This window comes from Cheilinus undulatus, linkage group 11 (assembly GCF_018320785.1).
Source record: "Cheilinus undulatus linkage group 11, ASM1832078v1, whole genome shotgun sequence".
Taxonomy (NCBI): Eukaryota; Metazoa; Chordata; class Actinopteri; order Labriformes; family Labridae; genus Cheilinus; species Cheilinus undulatus.
The window spans coordinates 36501043-36522981 of record NC_054875.1 but is presented as its reverse complement, the minus strand read 5'-3'; the positions used below and the strand labels follow the sequence as shown (position 1 = coordinate 36522981).

Here is a 21939-nt window from a genome sequence, read left to right as displayed (position 1 = left end):
AGGCTTTACTGTGAAGCAGGATTCAAGGAGGGAACACAGCAGCTCACAGGTCGTCCTGTACAAAAACACTCGCTAATAACATGTTGAGGATCAAGTTTGACTTTCTCACATGATTATTTCACACAAGAGTTATTTCAGGTGCTTTTTACATCATCATTCTACAACACAGCCTTATTTATAGCACTAGTATGGAGGTAATATTAATCTGAAACAGTTGTTAATTTGAAAAGAAAAACTGTATTCCAAGAATGACAAGTTAAAATCAAAAGTGACTTTAAATGTGTTTTTTAAAAAACTCAATAATAAGTTTAAATCATCATTCAGTTGACGTGTACTTTAAAACCAGCTCTGTAATTATTTGGAATGAACTGTTAATTCATTTTTTTCTACAGCGCCCCAGACATGACATTGTCAAAAAAAAGATTAATTGTGGTCACAATATAGCTATAACGTGCACACAAAATACTAATTCATGGCCACAGAATACTAATTTGTGGCCTAAAGATACCAATATGTGGCAACAAAATACTAAATGATTTTAATATCATTCCTGGACAGCTGGGTAAGCAAATTGAGCGCACCTTCTCTAAGGTCTAAGGTAGAGGCAGTAGAGGGGCCAAAGCTACACGACGGACAGGGATAGTATAATTGGATTTTACTTCAGGCATTCATTCCCAGCCTGAAATAAAATTCAATCATACTATCCCTGTCCATCATGTAGCTTTAGCCCCTCTACTGCCTCTACCTTAGACCTTAGAGAAGATGCGCTCCATTTGCTCACCCAGCTGTCCAGGAATGATATTAATATTTTTAATTATTAATTCATGCATACATTGTACCTACTCCGTGGCCACAAATTGGTGTTATGTGGCCATGAATTAGTATTTTGTGGCCATGAATTAGTATTTCCTGCACATGTTACCTGCCGCTACCTGCTGATCACATCTGGGGTATGACTTCTGTGAAGAAATGCTAGGTTCATCAGTTTTACATATAATGAACTTACTATTTTTGTTTGTATTGCGAATGTGATGTCATTTGCTTTGTTTAAGGGCATTATCATTTTTTATGTCACTCTTTTTGATTAAGAAAAACCTCCATAAAACTCAAAAAGGAGGATTTTTGTAAACCATTAACCAAAAAATTGATTTGTTAAACTGGTATTTTAACACATTTCAAGTTAAAGAAATATTGCAACTTCTGGGATTTGAAAATTGCAGCAGGATATATTCTGATTTAATCGAATTTGCGATTAATTGCCCAGCCTTAGCTCAAACCATGAAAATTTAGCCCCATCCCTCCACCAAACTTTACAGTTGGTATAACGCAGCCAGGCAGGTAACGTTCTCCAAGCATCCCCAAAACCCAGACTCGCCCATCTGACTGCCAAACAGAGAAGCTGTATTTGTCACTTCACAAAACAAGCTTCCCACTCCACAGTCCAGTGTCGGTGTGCTTTAAAATGAACTTGAGGCCCAGTAAACTTAACCTATGACCTATGACCTCTGAAACCTGATCAGTTATCATTGAGCCAGAGTGGACATGTGTTTGACGTAAATCCCTCAAAGCAGTCTTGAGATATCGTGTTTACAAGGATGGCTCAGATGGACAAATAGATAACCCAAAAACATCATAGCATTAGGATGAACTGACCCTCTGTTTCAGCCTTCAAATATTGCCTTTATATGGATCTGGGCTTTCTGTGTGAAAAAAAGCTTGCAAAAGCTTGTAAAAGACGCTCAGCAGCTCCATAAAAGTCTATCAGATGCACTTTGGTAATTTTCACATTAAGTCAAAACAAAACAGCTCAGTCAGCAGTGTTTTAGTCATGTTTTTTTATGCACCAAAGTAAGAACTGAGTTATCTGTTTCTTTGATGTGATTCATTACCAGCTTTCAGTTTAAAGTTTGAGAATTTGGTCTTCTATTTTACCATCTTCACAGAAAATCAAGAACAAATCAGTTCTCAAGATTCGCAGAGAGAGCGGCTTTGTTGTGTTACTGGGATGAACATGAAAGCCTTGTGGGCTCGGTCAAATCCTTTTCCATACTGACGATTAATGGTCCTCTTTTAAGAGCAGAGGGAGGACACGGAACCGAATCAAACAAATAAGACCCAGCAAGTTATTCAAACCACCCCCAGCTTCCTGGAAACATCAGGCAACCAAACCCACTACTTTCAATGTCTTACCACTTACCAGGGGGTATAAACCATTTAAAGTGCAGACAAGTGTAATTTTGTATCATTTTTAAATGAGGAGGGGATTGTTTTGGACGTTCTCTCTGCACAGAAAGCTGAAGCTGCAGTCGCTGCTTCACCAGAGGGGCAGGTTTTGCTGTAGCTTTCCTCAGAAGGCAGCGTGAAACTGTGAAATTTTGAATTTGCTCAATTGATTTCATGCTGGATTGGATGTATCTATATTTAGATGTTAGGATGTTTGGGCCCTTTGTGAGGAAAAGATGACATTTAACGATGCCATCTGGAGTTTTGGGAAATTGTGATGTGCTCTTAAAACAGTATTGTCACATTTTAGATTCCAGAGTATAATAAGCAGATTCATCGCAAATGGAAAGAAGTGATAGTCTGTCCTACTTCAGCTGCTTTTTCAGTCTTTTACAGAGCTAATGATGTGAAACAGATATGGACACTTAGTCTACTGTTAATACTCAGAAAGTGCATAGATCAGTATGTTAATATTTCACTCTCTGAACAGGGATAAACAGCCAAGAAATTACCCTTAATGAAAAGCAGACTTTTTAGTTAAATACCATTTAAGCCTTTACTGTACTTTGCAGACTGAGCTGCTACTTAAGACTTTACAGAGAGTGATCAGCAAAAAGATTCAAAATACACTTAATGTCCATAGGGGGCACCAAAAGGGACAAAAAGTTCATTGTTGTCTTACCAAGTAGAGAATCTAGGGATGCACTGTACCGAATTTTTGCCAATATGCCGGCATTAACAAGTTTCTCTTAGCCAATACTGATGTCAATACTGGTGTAAAAATGTAAAAACTTCAGTTCTTAAAGCTCACTTATAGTTTGAGAAATGTGGGGAAAAAATACTTCAGCCAGTGAAGGTCTCATTTTTCTTGTTATTTTGATAAATGAACTATAAGGACTGTAAGGCCAAGCATTAAAAAAATTCCCACTTAAAGTTCTGAATGAGTTGGAAAACGTCATCTCCATAATCCACGCAAATTCCCAAACTTTCAAAGAAATTCTCTAGAATTTCTGTGAAAATTCTTAAACATATGTTTCAGTGATCCCAGAAAAATTCTCAAAAAGTGCATTTCAAGCATTACCAAATGTAGATAAAGCAAATTTAGCTACATAGATGACGTAGTTATGTAGCATACATAGCTGCTTTGTGAGCTTGGCTTAGCTTGGTTTGCTATATTGCTCCATTATCTATATAGCTCTATCTGTGTTGCTCCATTTTCTATGTAGCTTACGCAGCTACTAGAGCTACGTAGGCTACGCTTGCTGCGTTAGATTCGAGGAGGACCAGCCTTTTTCCCATAAGAAGACTGTTTACTCTGCTTTATTGAATGTTTTTTAATCAGGTTTGCAGGTTAGGTTTTCAACTTTTAATTTTAGGTATCCTAGCCCTTACTTTGACTCTGAATGGAAGTTTAATCTTGTTTTATTTCAAAAGAAACAAGATGGCCTGTTAGGGTGGATCTCAGAGATGTACGGTCTTCAGCTAGACCTCTCTCAAAAGCTTAGCCTATAAAAAAAACATGTCACTCTTTATCTTTATCAAGTGACGCTCTCTTTGGAACTATTTGAAAACAAATACAGAAAACGAGGCAGAATGTAGTCATGTAAACAGGGCCTCAGTTTGTATTTCAGAGCTGCTTCCAAAGGGCCAGACTGTACGTAAAGACATTGGTTAAAATTTACCCAATTACATTAAAATACTCTGCTTTTATCTAGTATGATTTTTTTTTAAATCACAGAAAAATATAACGTCTTTTTCACTAAAATATTCAGATCAGTACATCCCTAGTCTCAGTTCAGATACATGCTTTTAACATTTTGCAAAGTTTTCTGTAATGATGCTGATGTTGACTGTTGTGTATAAGCTGTGTATTTAACAAGCCACACCAAAGTAAACACAGTGTCTCCTATTGTTTACTTGGTTTAACTATTGGTTTAACTATTGACCTGTTGGTTCATATTTCTCCTCTGTCTGTCTTTCTCTTTCTCGACTCTTTTGCTAAAATATATTTGTTTCAGACAACAAGTTTCCAGCTGCATCCCTGCTGTCAAAGCTGAGGGTGGACTTTCCTAGTTTCTTTCCAGCGTCACTGATTTTCTCGTTCCCTGTCTAGATGCCACCTGCAGAAGTCTGTGGTGTTGTGATCAGCGGGGGAGTCATGTGGATTATTGTGCTGACATGTCAGGTCGTGGTTACTGAGCTGGATTCCAGCTGTGAGGTTGTGTAGTGAGCTTAGAGGCCCTGTTTCTCTCTGTGTGGATGACACTTGCAGTCTGGCAGAGATGTAGCAGGATTGTGTTTTTGTAGCACAGATTCTTGAAGAGAGATTGCACTCTCCTGTCTTTTTTGTCAGTACTCTAATAAATATAGCTATGTGTTAACAGGAATTTTACCTTTGATTTAAAGCAGTTGTGCAAAGGTAAAATGGACTGACTTGAGAGATGAAAGGGCACCCCCTGGTGGGGGAACATGTGAAGAGTATAAGCCTCTGAGTTTTGGCTGAGCCTGGGAATTAACTAAAATACCATTAGAGCATCATAGACAGGGCTGAGTGGGGAGAGTTAAGACACTTGCTCCTTCCTACTGATCACATCAGCAGGGGGATTATGCAAGCCAAGATTCTGGGGAGCTAAGTTAGAGTGGGGTCAAGAGGGTCATGGGCAAGAGAGGTGTTATTCACCTCAGTTAAATAATAAAAACCCCTAATACCAGATTGCAGTCTCATAAAGTCAGTTACCAAAGCCACACTTACTTCATCTGGCCTGATATGTGATGGTTAAAACTACTTTTATTTGTTAAAAACATCATTATGTTGTCTCCTATAGGCTTTCAAATTTACCTTCTTTCCCTTTAGATCAACAGCTCTGCCTGCCTGATGACATCACCATCACATTCTCCTCTGATTGGTCTGAAATTGTTAAAGGGAACAAAGCTTTATAAAAGATCTGCTGCAACTAAAAAATAATACGATTAAATAGTAATGAAGAACAGCTGAGAGGTACTGACTCATGCAGAACCACTGACTCTGCAGATACACATTAATAATATAAAATATCAACCTGACATGCCAGATGGATTTGTTTCACACATTAATAACCCCTGTGATGTTTGGAGGAGGAGGGATGATGGTGTAAGGCTGTTTTTCAGGGTTTGGGCTACGCTTCAGCATCCCAAAACATTTTGGACAATGCTATGCTTCCAACTCTGTGGCAACAGTTTGGGTAAGGTCCTTTTCTATTCCAACATGACTGTACCTCAGTGAACAAAGCAAGGACTATATAGACATGGTTTAATGAGTTTGGTGTGGACCTTGATCGGCATGCACAGAGCCCTGATCTCAATCCAATGAGCACTTTTGGAATGAACTGGACTGGAGATTGCCAGCCAGTCCTTCTTATCTAACATCAGTGCCTGACCTCATAAATGCTCTACAGAAAGACTGGGCACAAATTCCCACAGAAACACTCCAAAGCCTGCCAAGAAGAGTGGAGGCCATTACAGCTGCAACAGAGGCATCAACTCCATATTAAAGTATATGTATTTGTGGGTGCAGGTGGCCTAGTGGATTAGGCCCCACGTGCACGGTTGGCATAAAATGCCCAAAATAAATCTTTAAAAGGCAACCATTTAGGTACTGACACCTTTTTAAAAAGTATTTAGCTCCAGCTTTATCCAGACCTCCCTCTTACAACCTGTGTAGTGAAATTTCTGTGCAAAGTTAAGCATGAGCAGATGTGTGAGGATAGCAGGAAATATTCAGCTTGGTGCTGACATGTACTGTATATCACAGGAGGAGTGCGCGACCGGTGTGATCATCTTGCAAGTAATAAACGGGCTTCAGATTCTTTTCTGCTGGACAGTGTGTTCTTCACTTCTCCTAGCACTTCATGTGTCATCCTGGTTTTCTGCAGGGTCTGTCCTACATCATGCCATTTCCCCCTCATAGTCCATATGTGTGGAAGCCATTCTGCATAGTTAAGCTCAGATATTCAAGAAAAATACCCAGCCACCGCTTTGAGCTAAATAAGCCATTTCGTAGCCAGCTAAATTATGGGGAAGGTTTATTGTTACAAAGTAGGAAACAGTGCTGGTCCTTAGCTGGCAAGGAGCTGACATTTCACAGATTGTTGAAGCTCCTAAAACTTTGTTGCTGAGCGTCCACTGACCAGCAGAAACACATACAAGTGAAACAGTATCTGAGTGGTTTTAAAGCAGCATGTTGATGGGCAGTGTGTCACCCTCCTCTCCTCTCTGCTCTCCTCTGCTCTTCCCTCTCACTGGACGGGGCCGGTCCTCCGTCTCACATGCTGAGCGGCGATTGGAGACTCGCGACAGGGCCCCGGAGCCTCCCCCCTCTGACACACTTTCAGCGCCGCTCAACCGGCGTGACTTTCAGTGCTCTCCAAGGGCGGGTAGTGCACCTTCAGGAGAAAACAAACAAATATGGAGGCCGTAGGAGTGCAAGTGTACAGACCCTGCTCATTTGACACTCAGTGAGTATTGAGCCTTGGGATTAGGGACGTTGTTGGCCTGTGGGAAAGCAGATTGTGCTTTTCAACATGAAGGACAGTGGGCAAAGAGCTACGGGTGGAAAGTATAAACAGCAACTTTTGTGTGTGGCTTGATTTGTGTGTTGTAGTTTTGGCTTAAACTCATTCTGCTTAATAAAAAATAATTTAATGTTTTCTAGATAGATGTTGACTTGATTGAAATTAGTTGATTTCTAACATAAAATCTGTAAAATTTTAAGGATTTTGAGTCATTTTTGACAATTTATGCTCACCTTTTTAGATTAAGATTGTGAGAGGAATTGATGCAACATTGCCTTTAAATGAGGCTATTGTTATACCATTATTGACCAATAGGCAGAGCTCTTACCTTCAATCATTTACAGCAGTAGTAGTAGTTGTAGAGGTTCAGTGTTTTGACTCTGCTTACTGTCTCTTCTTCTCTCTAATTGTTGACATTTAACCCAACATCCAGCTCTGATTGTTGCCCTGAATGCGAGTTTGATGGAGCAGCGTAGTGAGCAGACTCAGAGGGAATCATGAGTTGGGTGGGTGGGGCTCCACAACACTGAACATCCATTGTTTTTTGTGCTTTTTTTCCCTTTGAGATACACACAAACATGCAAGGAGGTGTGCACACACACACGAGTGAAAAAGTTAAAAAGGACAAAAGAGCTTTTTATGTGTTTCAGTGGTCTGTTTGGCAAAAAGCCATCATACAATGGAGAGGAAGAAACAGAGAGAGAGAGAAGTGGAGCGTAGAGACTTCTGGTTATTATAAAACACACAGAAGTCAATCTGATTATTACAAATTTACAAAAGAAAATCACAAGATGTTACAACTCTCCATTAATCACACTGTGTAACACAAACACTATAAAAATATTCGATGTGGCTGCTGGTAGTTTAACCACTGGTCCTGCAGTATATTTTAGAGTAACTATTTTTAGAAATAATAAAGGCATATTTTATTTACAACCCCAATTCCAAAAAAGTTGGAGCCTTGTGTAAAATGTGAATAAAAAACAAAATGCAATGATTTGTAAATTTCCCAAATCCATATTTTAATAACAGTTAAATCTGAGACCTGTTGCTGGAGCTCCAGGAGAGGAATGTTGTCCCATTTTTGCTGTGTTGATTTCGTCGACTTAAACTGTGACTAAAAATGTTCATCAACAGCCTTTTTTTTCCATGACTAAAACTAGATTAACCCATTAAAGCCAACACACAAATTATAGCCAGAAAATTCTAATTTTTGGGACTGAAATGATTATTTAACTTTCTACTAAAATCCAAAAAAAAAAAAAAAATCCAGATTTCCATGAACTTTAACATGTATATTTTGTGTATCTCAGTGGATATATTATATGTTTTTGGTAACTGATAATCCACTTGAGGGCATTTTTTAAAATTATTTATCAGATTGTGTTTTTTTTTTTTTAGTAATTTATTGATCATATTGATAAGATAGAGGTATCATAAAAATCTGTATCAAATATGAGGACTTTTTATGGACTAAAACTAGACGAAAATGTTTTTGAGTTTTTGTCGACTAAAACTAGACTAAAACTAAAAAGGGCAGACATGATTAGAATGCGACTATAAGACATGTAATCAAAAGGCTAAGACTAAAATAAAAAAGCTGTCAAAATTAACACTGCATTGTTGTCTGTTATAGGATTCTAAATGGGCTTTTCCATTAGACTGAGTGGCTTGGCTCTATTTGGTTCGACTTGGCATGCCTGCCGGACGCTGCAGGGGATTAGCTTTTCTACCACAACCAAGTAACACGTTTGGGGGGACGTCGAGAGCTGATGACGTTTTGTTTTGTGTCTTTGGCTGTCCAAGAGTTGGCTTTTGCAAACCTTCAAATTTTCTTCTTCTTTGATTGGTAATTCGGCAGGTATTTCAGAGTTTGGTGCAGCAGTTGCTATGTAGGCCTTTTCCACAAGGAGCTGAACAGGTTATATTTCTGTTTTGAAAAAGTTTTTCCCAAACACAGCATGCTTTCAAGAAGTGTCCCAGTAAGCATGAAACCATTCAAAACGACATAGTATATATGTCAGGCATTTAAGTAGCACTGTAATGCTGCCACGGAAATGCATTAAAAGCAGAGAAAAATTATGGAGCAAGCATACCCAAAACTTTTCTCTTACCGAAACTTTCTCCTGGTTGCGCTCCAGAATGGATCTAACAACACGTGGCGTATGCTGGTCTCCATGACCATTTGTTTCTCTCGGTGGTAGTAGAGGGGCAGGAGACACAAATACAATCATGTAATCTGTTGGCTGGGCTCGAGGACGCAGGTTAAGTGGGCTGTGACGTAATTGTTTCAGAAAAGATTTGCTTGGTTGTACGTACACAACGAAACTGTTGGCATATATAGATTTGTTCACTCTGGGCTTTAGTTTCAAGAAGTAGCATTTTCAGGTTCCTAAAACGCTGGTTGCACGTGGATGATACGCCGGTACAATCAAAGACTTCTGCGGATACTTCTGAGTTCATCTTCATAAAGAAGGCCTTGTAAACATATCTTCCCAAAATGCTGGCGATCCACTGAGACATCAACACAGCACACTTGGAGATGGGTGGATGCACTTGGGCCCTGGTCCAGAGCAGGACCATTCTATGAGCAGCTGGGTGTAGTCCAGCATGGCCAAACTGTTGATGGAAAAGTAAATCAGCACAGTTTGATTTGGATTGGCGTGGCCAAAAGTCATAGTGGAAACGCCCCATAGTTGCTCAACAGTCCTGGGTATTATTTGCCAGACTTTTTTATTTTATAATGCAACAAATGTTTTTTGTTGGCGAAATGTCTGGACTGCAGGCAGCCCAGGTCAGCACCTGGACTCTTAATCTACCGCGAAGCTCTGCTGTTGTGATGGATATGATGCAAGGTTTAGCATTGTCTTGCTGAAATATGGAAGGCCTTCCCTGAAAGAGACATTGTCTGGATGGGGGCATACGTTGCCCTAAAGCCTCTCTATACTTTTCAGCATTGAATGTGCATTTCTGGATGTGTAAGCTGCCCATGCCATAGGCACTAATGCAACACTGTAAAAACAAATATGAGGGCCATAAAATAGTTAAGTGACAAGTTTCACATCTTTTGTGTTGTGGGGCCTAACTTAAAACATCATATTGCTGTTCAGTAAACATAACATGCTCATAGCTAAAAATGTTGAGTTGGCAGAACATTTTTCCAATTTATCTTTGAGTTGGCTCGGCCAAAAATAGTTGTGCCAACTATTTAAGTTGAGCCTCATAAAAGTGTTCACTCAAGTTAAATCTATATGTTCACTTGGTATATGTTTGTCTTACACAGTTTATGAATCTCAGTATAATGTGTTGTATCAGCTCAGTGATAACAAGCTCAATGGCTCCTCTCCTTTTTAGTCTGCAGGACACTGCGGCCATGTTTTCCAAAAAGAAATTCAAATTTTAATTCATCTGACCAGAACAGTAGCATTTCTGGATCAAGTTCACATATGGCTTCTTTCTTGTATGAAACAGCTTTTCCTTTCATTTGTGGATGGCAGGTTGAGCTGTATTGATGGTTAATGATTTCTGGAAGTGTTCCTGAGCTCATGCAGGGATTTCTAGTACAGAATCATGCCTGTTTCTAGTGCAGTACTGCCTGAGGATAAGAAGATCACAAGCATCCAATATTGACCTTCAGTCTTGTCCCGTGCACATGGAGATTGTCCAGGTTCTCTGAATCTTTTGATATTAATAAGTACTGAAGATGGTGGATATTCAAAGTCTTTGCAGTTTTACTTTGAGAAACATTTTCTGAAATTGTTCCACAATTTTTAGATGCAGTTTTTAACACATTGGTGAACCTCTGCTCAGTTTTACTTTTGAGAGACTCTACCTTTCTAAAATGCACCTTTTATACCCAGTCATGTTGCTGACCTGTTGCATATTAACCTAAATAGTTGTAAATGCTCCTCCAGCTGTTTCTTATTTATCCCACTTAGTACTGCTCTACTAAAGGCAGCTGTAGTTGGTAAAGACAGCAGTCATCTGCCTTGGTTTGAGACAGAAACAGGTGCATCCTCTCAGGTGTGTAGAGGTGCTTCTTCACCTTTGAGTTGTTTTAGTGTGTTAAAGCGTTAAAGAAAGTGTTTGACTCCAAGTGTAGCTGACGGTGTGATAACGTTTTAGAAACTAAGGCCAGAAGCTTAAAATGTCTCTTGTTAGACGGTGGTGTAAACTCTGAGGGAAGCAGAAGTGAAGCTGTTTAAAAAATCTTCTGCTGTCACTGAGTCTTGGATAAGGCAAAGAAAGTGAAAGAAATGCAAATTTTATGTAGATGATGTACCTATTTTAAGGTCTGTTGAGGAGTGTTTTTTAACCTGAAAGCTTACTTTCAACACATACAAACACTAAAGGCAAGCTGTTGAGTTTGTGTGCATAGAAGCCTGATGTATTGTTTTTAGGAATGGATAATATTGCTTATATGCTGATATTTACAGATTTATTTTAACCGATATCGATACTGATATTTGAATATGTAACTAAAAATTCAGTCCTTTGGACAAAACTTAAGGTTTAAGGAGGAAAAAGAAATAAACTTTTTTTCTTAAAACACACTTTAAAGTTTAAAGAACGAGGATGAATATAGAAAAAGATCTCAACTTACATAGGTCTGTTGGTCCCTCCTAAAATTCTACTAATTTATTAGTATATGGCCAAATTTTACAGTCGATATAAGCTGATATTCACAGCCCAAGTATCAGATGTAAATATCGGCAGAAATCTTGATAACTGCAGATATGGATATTTGCCTTTTTTTAGCTAATATCTGCTAATGTCTACATTCTTAAGTGTAAAAGAAAGACTGTCGCATCTTAAAGGTGAAGACTGGAGTTTTACTGTTAACAAACAGAAGGGATGTTTACTTTTGGAATTTCTTCCTTTAGGGTTGTACCATGAAGCAAAGTAAGAGGATAATCCAGGGTGTTTAGCCTAAAGTCAGGGTCTTCTGTCCCATGAAGTTGGCTCTAGATTCCCATGGTAATGGAGTCTAACCTGGTCAGGACCAGATTATGTTCAGAGTCACAGCTTAAACTCATCTCACAGTTCTCCGTAAGCATTTTTTTGTTTAGTTTTATCGACAATGAGAGAACCAAATCTTTGGGAAATCTCATTTTAATGTTTGATCTAAGGATGTTTCCTGGAAGCTTTGTCCCTTTTTGTCTAAACATGCATTTGAATCACGTTTAACAGACTAGTCAAAAGTGGAGAATATGCTTAGAAAGCAGTCAAATCCATCACAGGATCATTGTGTCATTTGCTGAGTAGAGCATGGCTAAAGTTAGCAGCTAGCTCCGCCAGCCTTCGTTCCTCTTTACAGATTAATATTGTGCTTAATATGGCTACTCATCACTTTGAACGCGTCGTGATATGTGAGTATAACCCTCGACAGCCTACATACAACTTTATTTCCATTTTCTAGTTAAAAAAACTGCCATACCATGCTGTTACTAAGACATGCGTACTGCTAAACTTTGAATTAATCTGACTCAGATTTAGCCAAAGAAGTTACAATGCCTACAAAAATATTCACCACATTGGATTCTTTACCCTTTTATTGATTTCATAAATCAATCATTGTCAATTTAATTTGACTTTTTTGGTGAAAAAATTCCCCAAAAATCTTCAATGTTAAAGTGAAAACAGATTTCTACAAAGAATAAAAATGAGAATGTAAGCTAAAATAAGTGACTGCATAAATATTCACCCCTAGACCCTGCAAGTTCTTTATAAAACTGTTCAAGCTCTGTTTCACAGAGATCAGCCCTTTTCAAGTCAGGACTGAACAGGGGAAAAGAGCGTTCAGTTTTGCTGCCCCATCAGCATGGAATACTCTCCAGTCTGACTTGAAAATGTCAGATCTTATTTCACTGGAACACTTTTGCTCTATCTTAATTGACAAACAATATGAGACATTGGTACAGTGCTTGTGTTTTTAAATTGTTATTGTGATTTCTACTGCTGCACTTCCAATGTGATCTACCTCTAATTTTATTGTGTGTTCTAACATATTGCCTACTAATTGTTGAATATGATTATTTATTATGACGTGTGCTGCTGACCTCTTGGCCAGGTCACCCTTGTAAAAGAGATCTCGATCTCAATGGGTCTTTTATCGGGTTAAAAAAATTCCAATTCTTTTTTCGTATTCATTTTACCCTCTACTTTTACTGCTGAGAAACATCCCCCTGGCATGATGCTGCCACCACCGTGCTTCACAGTGGGGATGGTGTGTTTGTGGTGATGTGCAGTGTTTGATGTCCGCCAAAAAGGACCATTTTGCTCTCATCAGATCAAAGAACTTTCTTCCACTTGACTATAGAGCCTCCCACGTGTCTTTTGGTGAACTCTAGTCAAAATTGAATATGAGTTTTCTTCACTGGTGGCGTTCTCTTTCCACTGTCCTATAAATTTTGACTGGTGAAGAACCAGGGCAACAGTCGTAAGCAGAGTCTTTCCCATCTCAGCTGCTGAAGCTTGTAACTCCTTCAGAGTAGTCATAGGTGTCTTGGTGGCCTTTCTCACTAGTCTCCTTCTTCCACGGTCACTAAGTTTATGAGGACGGCCTGTTCTAGACCTGACTGCTCTTGACAAGATAAACAAGGTCAATATTAGTTTTTCCTGCTGTATTTTATAAGAAACTCACCTTTCAGTGTATTCCAGTAGAGGGGTAATAAAATGAAACTCTGTTGTCTTGAGATTCAAACCCTGAACAGTGAAGCAGATTAAGAAAAGAAAAAAAAAGAAATCAAAGGATTCAGCTCTGGCGGTTGAATTGAATTAAAAAAATCAACATTGGCTCCAGTGACTTTTGTTTGAAACTCACAGGATGAAAGGAAACACACAATCGCCTAAAGTCACATAGACAAAGGAATTATGCATACGAACACTAAATCTGATTCTATGTATTGGAGTTAGAACAAAGGAACAAGAAAAAGGGAGCTGTCGGATTGAGAGTCCCAAACGGCTGCAGCGCTTTCAGAGAACAAGCTACAGCCTTTGTTTTACTACAATTCAGTGGATTAATCTACTGTTGATTTATCCAGGATCAATAATCAGTTTAATAAGATCAGCATTGTCCTCATTATGAATGGGACCGCTTATATTCTTCTTAACAGTGAAAGTGCTGGTTTTATCTAATTTGGCTTTATATAACGGTCCCAAAATGTTGCTTATATTTGAATTTGTGGTGTATTTGTGCAGAGTTCAGCGGGTGTGGTATCAGACAATGAGATTATACGCAGCTCTGGGGGGAGAGTTATGGTATGTTGGGGGCTGAATACGCTGTAGACCGGAGCTGTGTTTGACCCGGCTGGCTAATTAGTGCGATTACTGCACAGCTGGATTGGCCAGACGTTTTACTGAGTTTTGTCAAAGGGATCACTCACTCCACGAGGGCTTCATACCCACCACTTCTGCTTCGGCAGAGGCTCTCTATTTTAGGACTGCAGGACGCTGTCTGGGGAGCAGCCATCTAATTTAAGAGTGGGAAAACTGAAGCAACCTTTTATGTAAACTCTTCCTCTTTCGGCTGTGTGTAAGTGCCTCAAATGTTACAGAAACACTTCAGTGAGTGCAGTTGGATGCTCTCCAAAATCATCAGATAGTTTAGCACTGGGTAAATGTGTTTTAATTGATGCTTTGACACTGAAGAGCTGTAGATAATATTTATCTTTATAAGAGATAAAAACTATGTACAGAGAAGAAGAGCTACCCTAATCATTAATTTCTTTATTTTTTCTTATAAAGAAAAATGCTGATCCAGTCATCCTATATCCCCAAAGAATGTCTAAGTGCATAATTTGTCAAAAACTCAAAGGCTTTTCATTTTTACTTCAATATTTAAGTGCATGTAACGATGAATCTCGATGTGTTGGTGTCCTGTAATGTGTCTGGATAACCATTTACTGCTACATATTTAATAATTACCCAGTTTGAGATTCACAAAGCACAATGAACCCAGTAGAAATGTTCAAGTATTTATTTTATTAGCACCATTACCTTCTGATGCAGCCTTGAATAGGGATGACTATCGAAAACTGGTATCAACATGGTACCGGTACCAAAACATTCAATACCTACCCATCTGAATTACAACACAGATGTTGAAACTTCCTTTTTATACCCTGCCACCCAGTGAAAGGCAAGAAATACTTAATAGAACTGGTGTGATTTATGTGTTAAGTTACCCCGGTTTCTTTTTCTTATCCCATGTTTGACTTGCATCTTTTAAAGATATTGCTGTGAATCATTTACAATACCAGACAGCTTTTATTCTCCCGCTGACTTTCCACACACGTTTTTTAGAGCTGAAAAATTTGTGAAAATAATCTAAGTGCGATTTTATTCCCCCTGATACTGCGATTGCAATTTAAAAGGTGATTATGTTAGAGGTTCCTCATCTTATGCATTATTCAACAAACACAAGCAATATTTTATTGTATACTATAACCAGCACAACATTAGATAAAAAAATAAAATAAGGATAAATGATTTGAAAAAAAAATTTAATCCTGATTTTGGCTCAAATGGCAAAATTGATATCAATTGCCATACTGAAGGGGATGATATGCTTTTATGTTATTCTCATTTTGATAAAGAAAATCATATACATGAACAGGAAAAGTAGGATTTTTGTAAACTATTATAAAAATAGACACTTGAATGAATGCAGGTAAAAGCAAAAATGTGTAAACCAAAACATCTCTACTGCAAAAACCGTTGAATCAAGCTGGTATTTTGACACACTTCAGGGTAAAGAAATATTCCAGCAGGCCATATTGCGATGTAATCTAATTTGCCACATTTTTCCTCATTAAAGTTTTTATTCAGGCACTGTTTTGACACTGCATAAATCTAATTGATTTAGCACAGGTATCAGAAAAAATCCGAACAATACCAACCATAAATACATAAACAAATAAATAATTCTGTTTCAGTCACAGCACCAAAGACCAAAGAGCAACCACATAGGCTTAGTCTGAAGACTCAGTATCATATATCATACCTCATTCTACCATAAAGGTGCATACTGAAGACTTAGTATCATATTGTTTTATTGCATATTTCACTAATGAATCCTAATATCATGTTGTATCCTATCTAATCCTGTCCTGTCCTGTCCTCAGTATTATATTACTGTATATTGTCATAATAAATTAATGCCACCTACACTTAATTCATATCATAGTGTGTCATGTGACCATATCTTACTCATACTCAAGCCTCTGTGTTGTGTTGTACCTCATTGTGTATACATAATGTGACATTAAATTGAGTCATACATTGCATTGCTTTGTGAAATATCACATAACCCTGTTTCGTACCATACCTTACCTTATGTATCATATCATATCTAATCATATAGGACCGTATCATGTCATGATAAAAAGGTGCTTTGCTTTGCTAACTTCTGCTGTGCATGGAGCAAAATTGATAGACTTATAGCTACTTTAGGGACTATGCTATAGAGTCAACTATTAGAGTTAGGATTTTCCTGCATTGATCCCGATGATGCTCATGTCACAGTGTTTAATTTGCTAAGATGTACAAGCTAATGACAGCATAAGGCTGTGTAAACCTTGGGGCCGTCTTAACACCAAGCAAAAAGTCTAGTGACCAAACTAGAGGAATTTTTAACAGGAAGTAAAAGGAAAAAGGAATTTCGGTCACTGATCAAAAGCAGGAAAGGCTGAAGGTGGAGGATTGTCTGCAGTTATACAATCCAGCATCAAATATACAGATGAAAACTTATAGCTTCCACTAAATAAGAGTATAGAGCATAATAATCAGGTGGTATTGGCAATAAATTCAGTACTGGAACCAAATAACTGATTGCCTAGGAAAGACGGACGTTAAAGAACTTTTGCAGACCAAAATATCAAAAATATGGTTGTTTAATTTTTTTTTTCAGTCTGAATCTTTATGAAGGTGGGGGTCCACTGAAGGAATGCTTTTCTCTCTCCCACACTTTGAAAACCCCTGCTTTAAATTTCAACCAAGAATGACCTTGAATATGCAGACTATCAGCTACCCTGGCATAATCTAAATGTTCACATATGCCCTTTTCCTATAATCACATCAGTGTCAGGGTCAGCAAATAAGTAGGCTTGTGTCAGTAGGCACTGGGTTAAAAAATCATGCATATTTTTCACTCAGGCTTGTGTGCTGAAATGCACCAAAGTCTACATGACTTTTTGATTCGTGGTGTTTTCAATTCATACATCTTGACAAGAATTCTCCACATTTTTAAAGGGTGTCTCAACAGACAAAAAGGTTGAGAAATGCTGTCATAAAGCTCTGAATCTATCAAACTATAGTGTCCTGTTGGTATAATTTCATATCACATTATTTCATATCATATACTGGTCTCTTATCATAGGCTGATACCTAAGTCTGAGTATTTTATTTTGTTGTATTTATGGTATTGCATAAAAAGCAGACAAGTGTCAGTATCAGTATCACATTGTTTTGTATTGTAGTATTTATTTATTTATTTATCCATATTGTATCATGGTATTTTATCTGTTCTTTGGTATCATAAGCTGCAATGTTGTTGACATTTAGTGAGATTTTTTTCTGTACAAAGTACAATATAATCTCTTTCTTTTGATAATTGATAGATCCTTTGTTAAATTTTTAACATAAAGCTAAAGCTTTATCAATAAGCAAAACACTAGCCAGTATTGTAAGACTTTGCCTTCTGTCTTTGTTGCTGTGGTGTTTATAATGCTATAGATATCATTTGATTTTTACAAGAATTACCAACAGGCTGATACTCAAGTTTCTATAGTGTTTTGTGCCTGCTGAAGTCAGCACTTCTCAAATGTTACAAATATAGTCAGATTTTTGTCCTTTTTCATTGACTGTTCATTTAATGGAGTAATTGTTTCAGCTTTAAAGTTCAGTTGTTTCCTTTGATCTTCACCCCTGCAGCCACTTTCACGCTGACCTTTTATTACATCTGCCTTCTCTTCATCTTCTTTCTTCTCCTCTCTGCTCCTCCTAATCTCCTCCTCTCTTGTCTCTCTTGCTTGACCTCTCTTTCCTCCTCTGACCTCCCTCTCCCCTCTCTCTGTTATCACCCCTTTGCTTTCCCCTTTCTATCTCCCGTCTCTCTTTCTGATTTTTTTTTTTTTCCTTTCCTGCGGCAGCCCGTCAGACCAGCACAGCTCCTCCAAGCCCCCACTGAGCTCCTCGGCCATGACATCACGCATCCTCTTGCGGCAGCAGCTGATGCGGGAGCAGCTTCAAGAGCAGGAGCGGCGAGAGCAACAGAGACAGCAGGCCTCGCAGTACCCACAAAGCACCGTGGCACAGACCCCTGCCATCAATGTCAGCGTGACGGCCAGTTTGCCCCCAGCTGCACAGGTGCCCATGGAGGTGTTAAAGGTAAGAGGGCGCTTCTGGTCTGGAAATGAGTGCAACATGTGTGATTTCTTAAAGTTTCCACCTCTGGATTTAGACGCTGCATGTGTCACCGCTTCAGCCCATGCAGAGCTGTATTTATAGAGTTATTGAGCCATGTGTGTGTGGACGGTCAAGCAATTGTGGTTTTACTACAACTACAAGAAAAAAAAAGGAGGAAAAAAAAGGGGAGTGAGTGAAGTGTGTTAAAATGCGTATATGGGGATTATCTTTCCTGAGAGAATTCCTCTTTAATGCATGCTGTGCTTCCAGCCATTTGGGTTTAGCCATCTTTAATCCTATTTGCTCAGCTAGATTCACATCTTTTCATAGCTTTGATTCGTTGGCAGTCCGAGGGACAGGAGACTGTTGAGATTTTCTGTACGAGTAGAGAGCGCTGTGTATGAAGGCACATTTTAACCGGGCAGTTTGGTGAGTTTTACTTTTTTGTCTGCTTTGTATGTAAGTTATTTTTGTGATAAGTGTGATTTCTTGGAAATGTTTGTTCTGAGTTGTGCGCTGGGGAACATGTGCAGAACTTTTGTGGTCACATGTAATCACTTTTCTTGCATATTGTGCTCTAAATTAGGCTTTAAAAGAGTCTGGTTTTTGTTATTTTCGTTATCTGGAAAGATTTGCACTGTATGCAGATTTAAGGATTCTCTTCTTTTTTGTTTATTTCCTGATAAAAAAATGAATGGGTTGCTTGAACTCTCTTGTAGTGAGTTTGGTCTTCTTTGGAAAGATTTATCTTTACTTTTTGCAGAGATTAAACATATGTTTGTGAGTTTTCATGGTGGCACGTACTTGTAAATGCGTATGCATTTGTTTTAAAGTTCTCTCTAAGGAGTTTTTAGTGTTTTTTTGATTTCAGTTTTGTTGTTTTAATTGATTTTTTAAAGAATGTTTTGCACTTTGGGAAAGTTTCTGAACTGCTTTTGTAGAGATCTACCTTGTTGACTTTTACTCAACATCAAATGTGCATTTTTAAAGTAAAAGTGGAGTAATTTAGATCTAATGCAACCTCGGGCAAAGCTGTTAAAAATATGAATAAGAAGTTTAATGTAGCTGCTCTCCTTTCTGTGTGTAATGTTTACATTTGAGTTAAAATCCCCCTTCTCTTAAGGCTGCATTAAAGTTTTTTGCATCACATTAAGTTGAGTATAAAGTAATGATTTCTGGGATCTGTTAAATAATCTTTGTTTAACTCAATCCATCAACAATACATGCAGAGATTTCATGGCTACTTGCTCAGCCCCACTTTCAGCACCCTGGATGTGTGTGGCATGGGCCAGCAGCGCCGGACAAATACAGTATATCCATTGAAAACACTTCCCTCCTCATGCAGCGTAAACATTACTTACTCCCCATAATCTGCAGCTCTTTGAGAGGTTTAGGACGCCCCCATCCCCCCAGACCCCTCGTCCCACGTACAATACATCAAGTTAGAGTAATTTCTCTGCTCTGGCTGCAGCTTACAGACATTCTTCATTGACTGAAGCCCTCAAATGAAAAGGCCGTTCCAGCTTGGCGCTGTTGAGCTGGGTTAACCTGCTCCCCTGTCTGTGGGTAGATTAGCACAGTCCACACACAGCTCAGGGGTACCAGGCAGAGCTGCTGGACCTCAAAAAGTGCAAACATTAAGCTCAGATGAGTTTATCTAAAGACTGATTGGACCCTTAATTAACCAAGTGACCTCTAACCTTCTGGGGAATAAGTAAGGGATCAGTTTAGGGATCAAGACAAAGGCGAGCACAGCCTTACCACACACCGAACACTAATTCAGTGAAGAATGCTCATAATTAGCTCCCACTGCTTTCATTCCACGGCATATTTAAGAGAAAAAAAAAACATGGCTTTGAAATTTGTGTAGGATAACTTCCTAAAAGGGTTAAAAAATGATTTGTAGATTTTTTTCAAAGGATTTATGGTGCCATGAAAAGAACAAAGTACTCGTCAACCCCCAAAGTACAAATTGTACAATTCATTTGGATTATACAATGAGAGAAGCTCGTGACCAGTATGCATCAGAAATTATGCAAAGATATTTCAATTCAGGCAAAAAGATATTTGATACAAATGCATATTTTCATCTCATAATTAAACTTCTTAAACATCACATATTTTAATATTCTGTTTTATTTTTAAGTTATTTATTGTAATGGCTTCATGCTGTATTTTCTATATAATTCTTTTTTCACAAAAAAAAACAAAAAAAAAAAACAACAGCCAATGGCAGAACCCAGCAGCATTTGTTTCTATTTGTAGTATTTAACAAAAGGAAACTAAATTTCCCTTTACTGGCAAAAGTGAAAGCTGTGAACTATTGGAGGGGGATTATTTAGATGAGCATTCAGGGTCTGAAAGTTTTTATCTGCTTAAGAAACAGACTAAAGTGAATGCTGACATCTCTGTGTGACCCACAAAGCAAACAAGAGCATCAGAACAGTATTCACCATTTCTCTGTTTATTTAGTCCATCATCAATTTCACAACCTGAACTAAAAGCAGTGTGAAATTGTAATTTCTTTGAAAGAGCACTGGCTATGCATGAGTGTGTCGGGTTTTATGTCGGTTTTTTGTGTACCATCAGCCTGCTGGGGGCTACAGATGTGTTTGGCCTATGGCTACAATCTGACACATTTACATGTTCATGTTCATTAATGTTCAATAAATAAATAAATGAATAAGCATTGCATAAGAAAAGGTGTATTGTGGTCAACAGAACTACCACAAATTAAAGTGTCTCAGTAGCTTTGACTTTAGGTGTTATTACAGTTAGCTTTAAGAGGAAAATCTCAGTTTTCAGAATTTTTCCAAAAAACTATTTTTTTCAATAAAACTGATTTATTACCCAGCCCTAATATACTATATGTGCCTGTATTTCTAAAGTTATTTTAGCCAATACCGTAACAATACCAACATTTTACTGTCAGGCCAAAACCTCCTGTCTCCAATATCACCACTTTTCAGTGAATGTAAAAAATGCTGTGTTTTTCTATTAATTTTGACACTAAATGCTGATAGCATCTTTTAGCACTTTATAGTGGTGTAAATTTTGTAAAACCCGCACGGAAGGGAACTGTTTGATAATAAAAAAGATAGTAACATCATGAGATTGGAGGTTTTGGCCTGACACTAGTGATAGAAATGTAGTTCAGACAAAGGTTATTATAGTGAACTAAAATCACTTTTGAAACTAAATAAAAACTAAGTTTAACCAACAAACCAGTGTTAATTTCTTCGACTAAAACTATGACCAAAAATGTTCATCAACAGCCTTTTTTCCACAACTAAAACTAGACTAAGACTAACAAAAATAGATCTGTGATGACTAAAACTGACACAAAGTAAGTTTAGTTTTAGTTACGATGACTAAAACTAGACAAGAATGCAATGTAGTTTTCGTCGGACATTTACAATCTGTGATATTTCTCCACTATGTGTAAATCTTTCAAAAAAACAATGCATCTGTATCTCTTTTGCCTCTTAGCAGTAGAAAGCAGGGACCCCAAGTTTGGCAGGGTGCATAAAACACACTACCATGACTTGGTACCAGATTTAGGCAAGAGAATGAATGCTTGGACTAAAAGTAAAGACTAAAATATGAGGACCTTTTGTGGACTAAAACTAGACTAAAATGTTTTTGACTTTCTGTCGACTAAAATTAGACAAAAACTAAAAAGGGTAGACATGACTAAAATGTGACTAAAACTAAAAGACATATAATCAAAAGACTCAGAATAAATTAAAAATAGCTGTCA

At 38.0% G+C, this 21939-nt stretch overlaps 1 protein-coding gene across 2 annotated transcripts in view; it reads left to right on the top strand.

Annotated features, from left to right (window-relative positions):
• LOC121517550 (microphthalmia-associated transcription factor-like) overlaps positions 1 to 21939 on the top strand; it is a 63068-nt gene that overhangs the window by 10802 nt on the left and 30327 nt on the right. For both annotated transcript variants that reach the window (XM_041799411.1, XM_041799410.1), the window contains exon 2: positions 17924 to 18161. In XM_041799411.1, coding sequence (XP_041655345.1) covers positions 17924 to 18161 — 238 coding nt within the window. The remainder of the gene's footprint in view (positions 1 to 17923; positions 18162 to 21939) is intronic.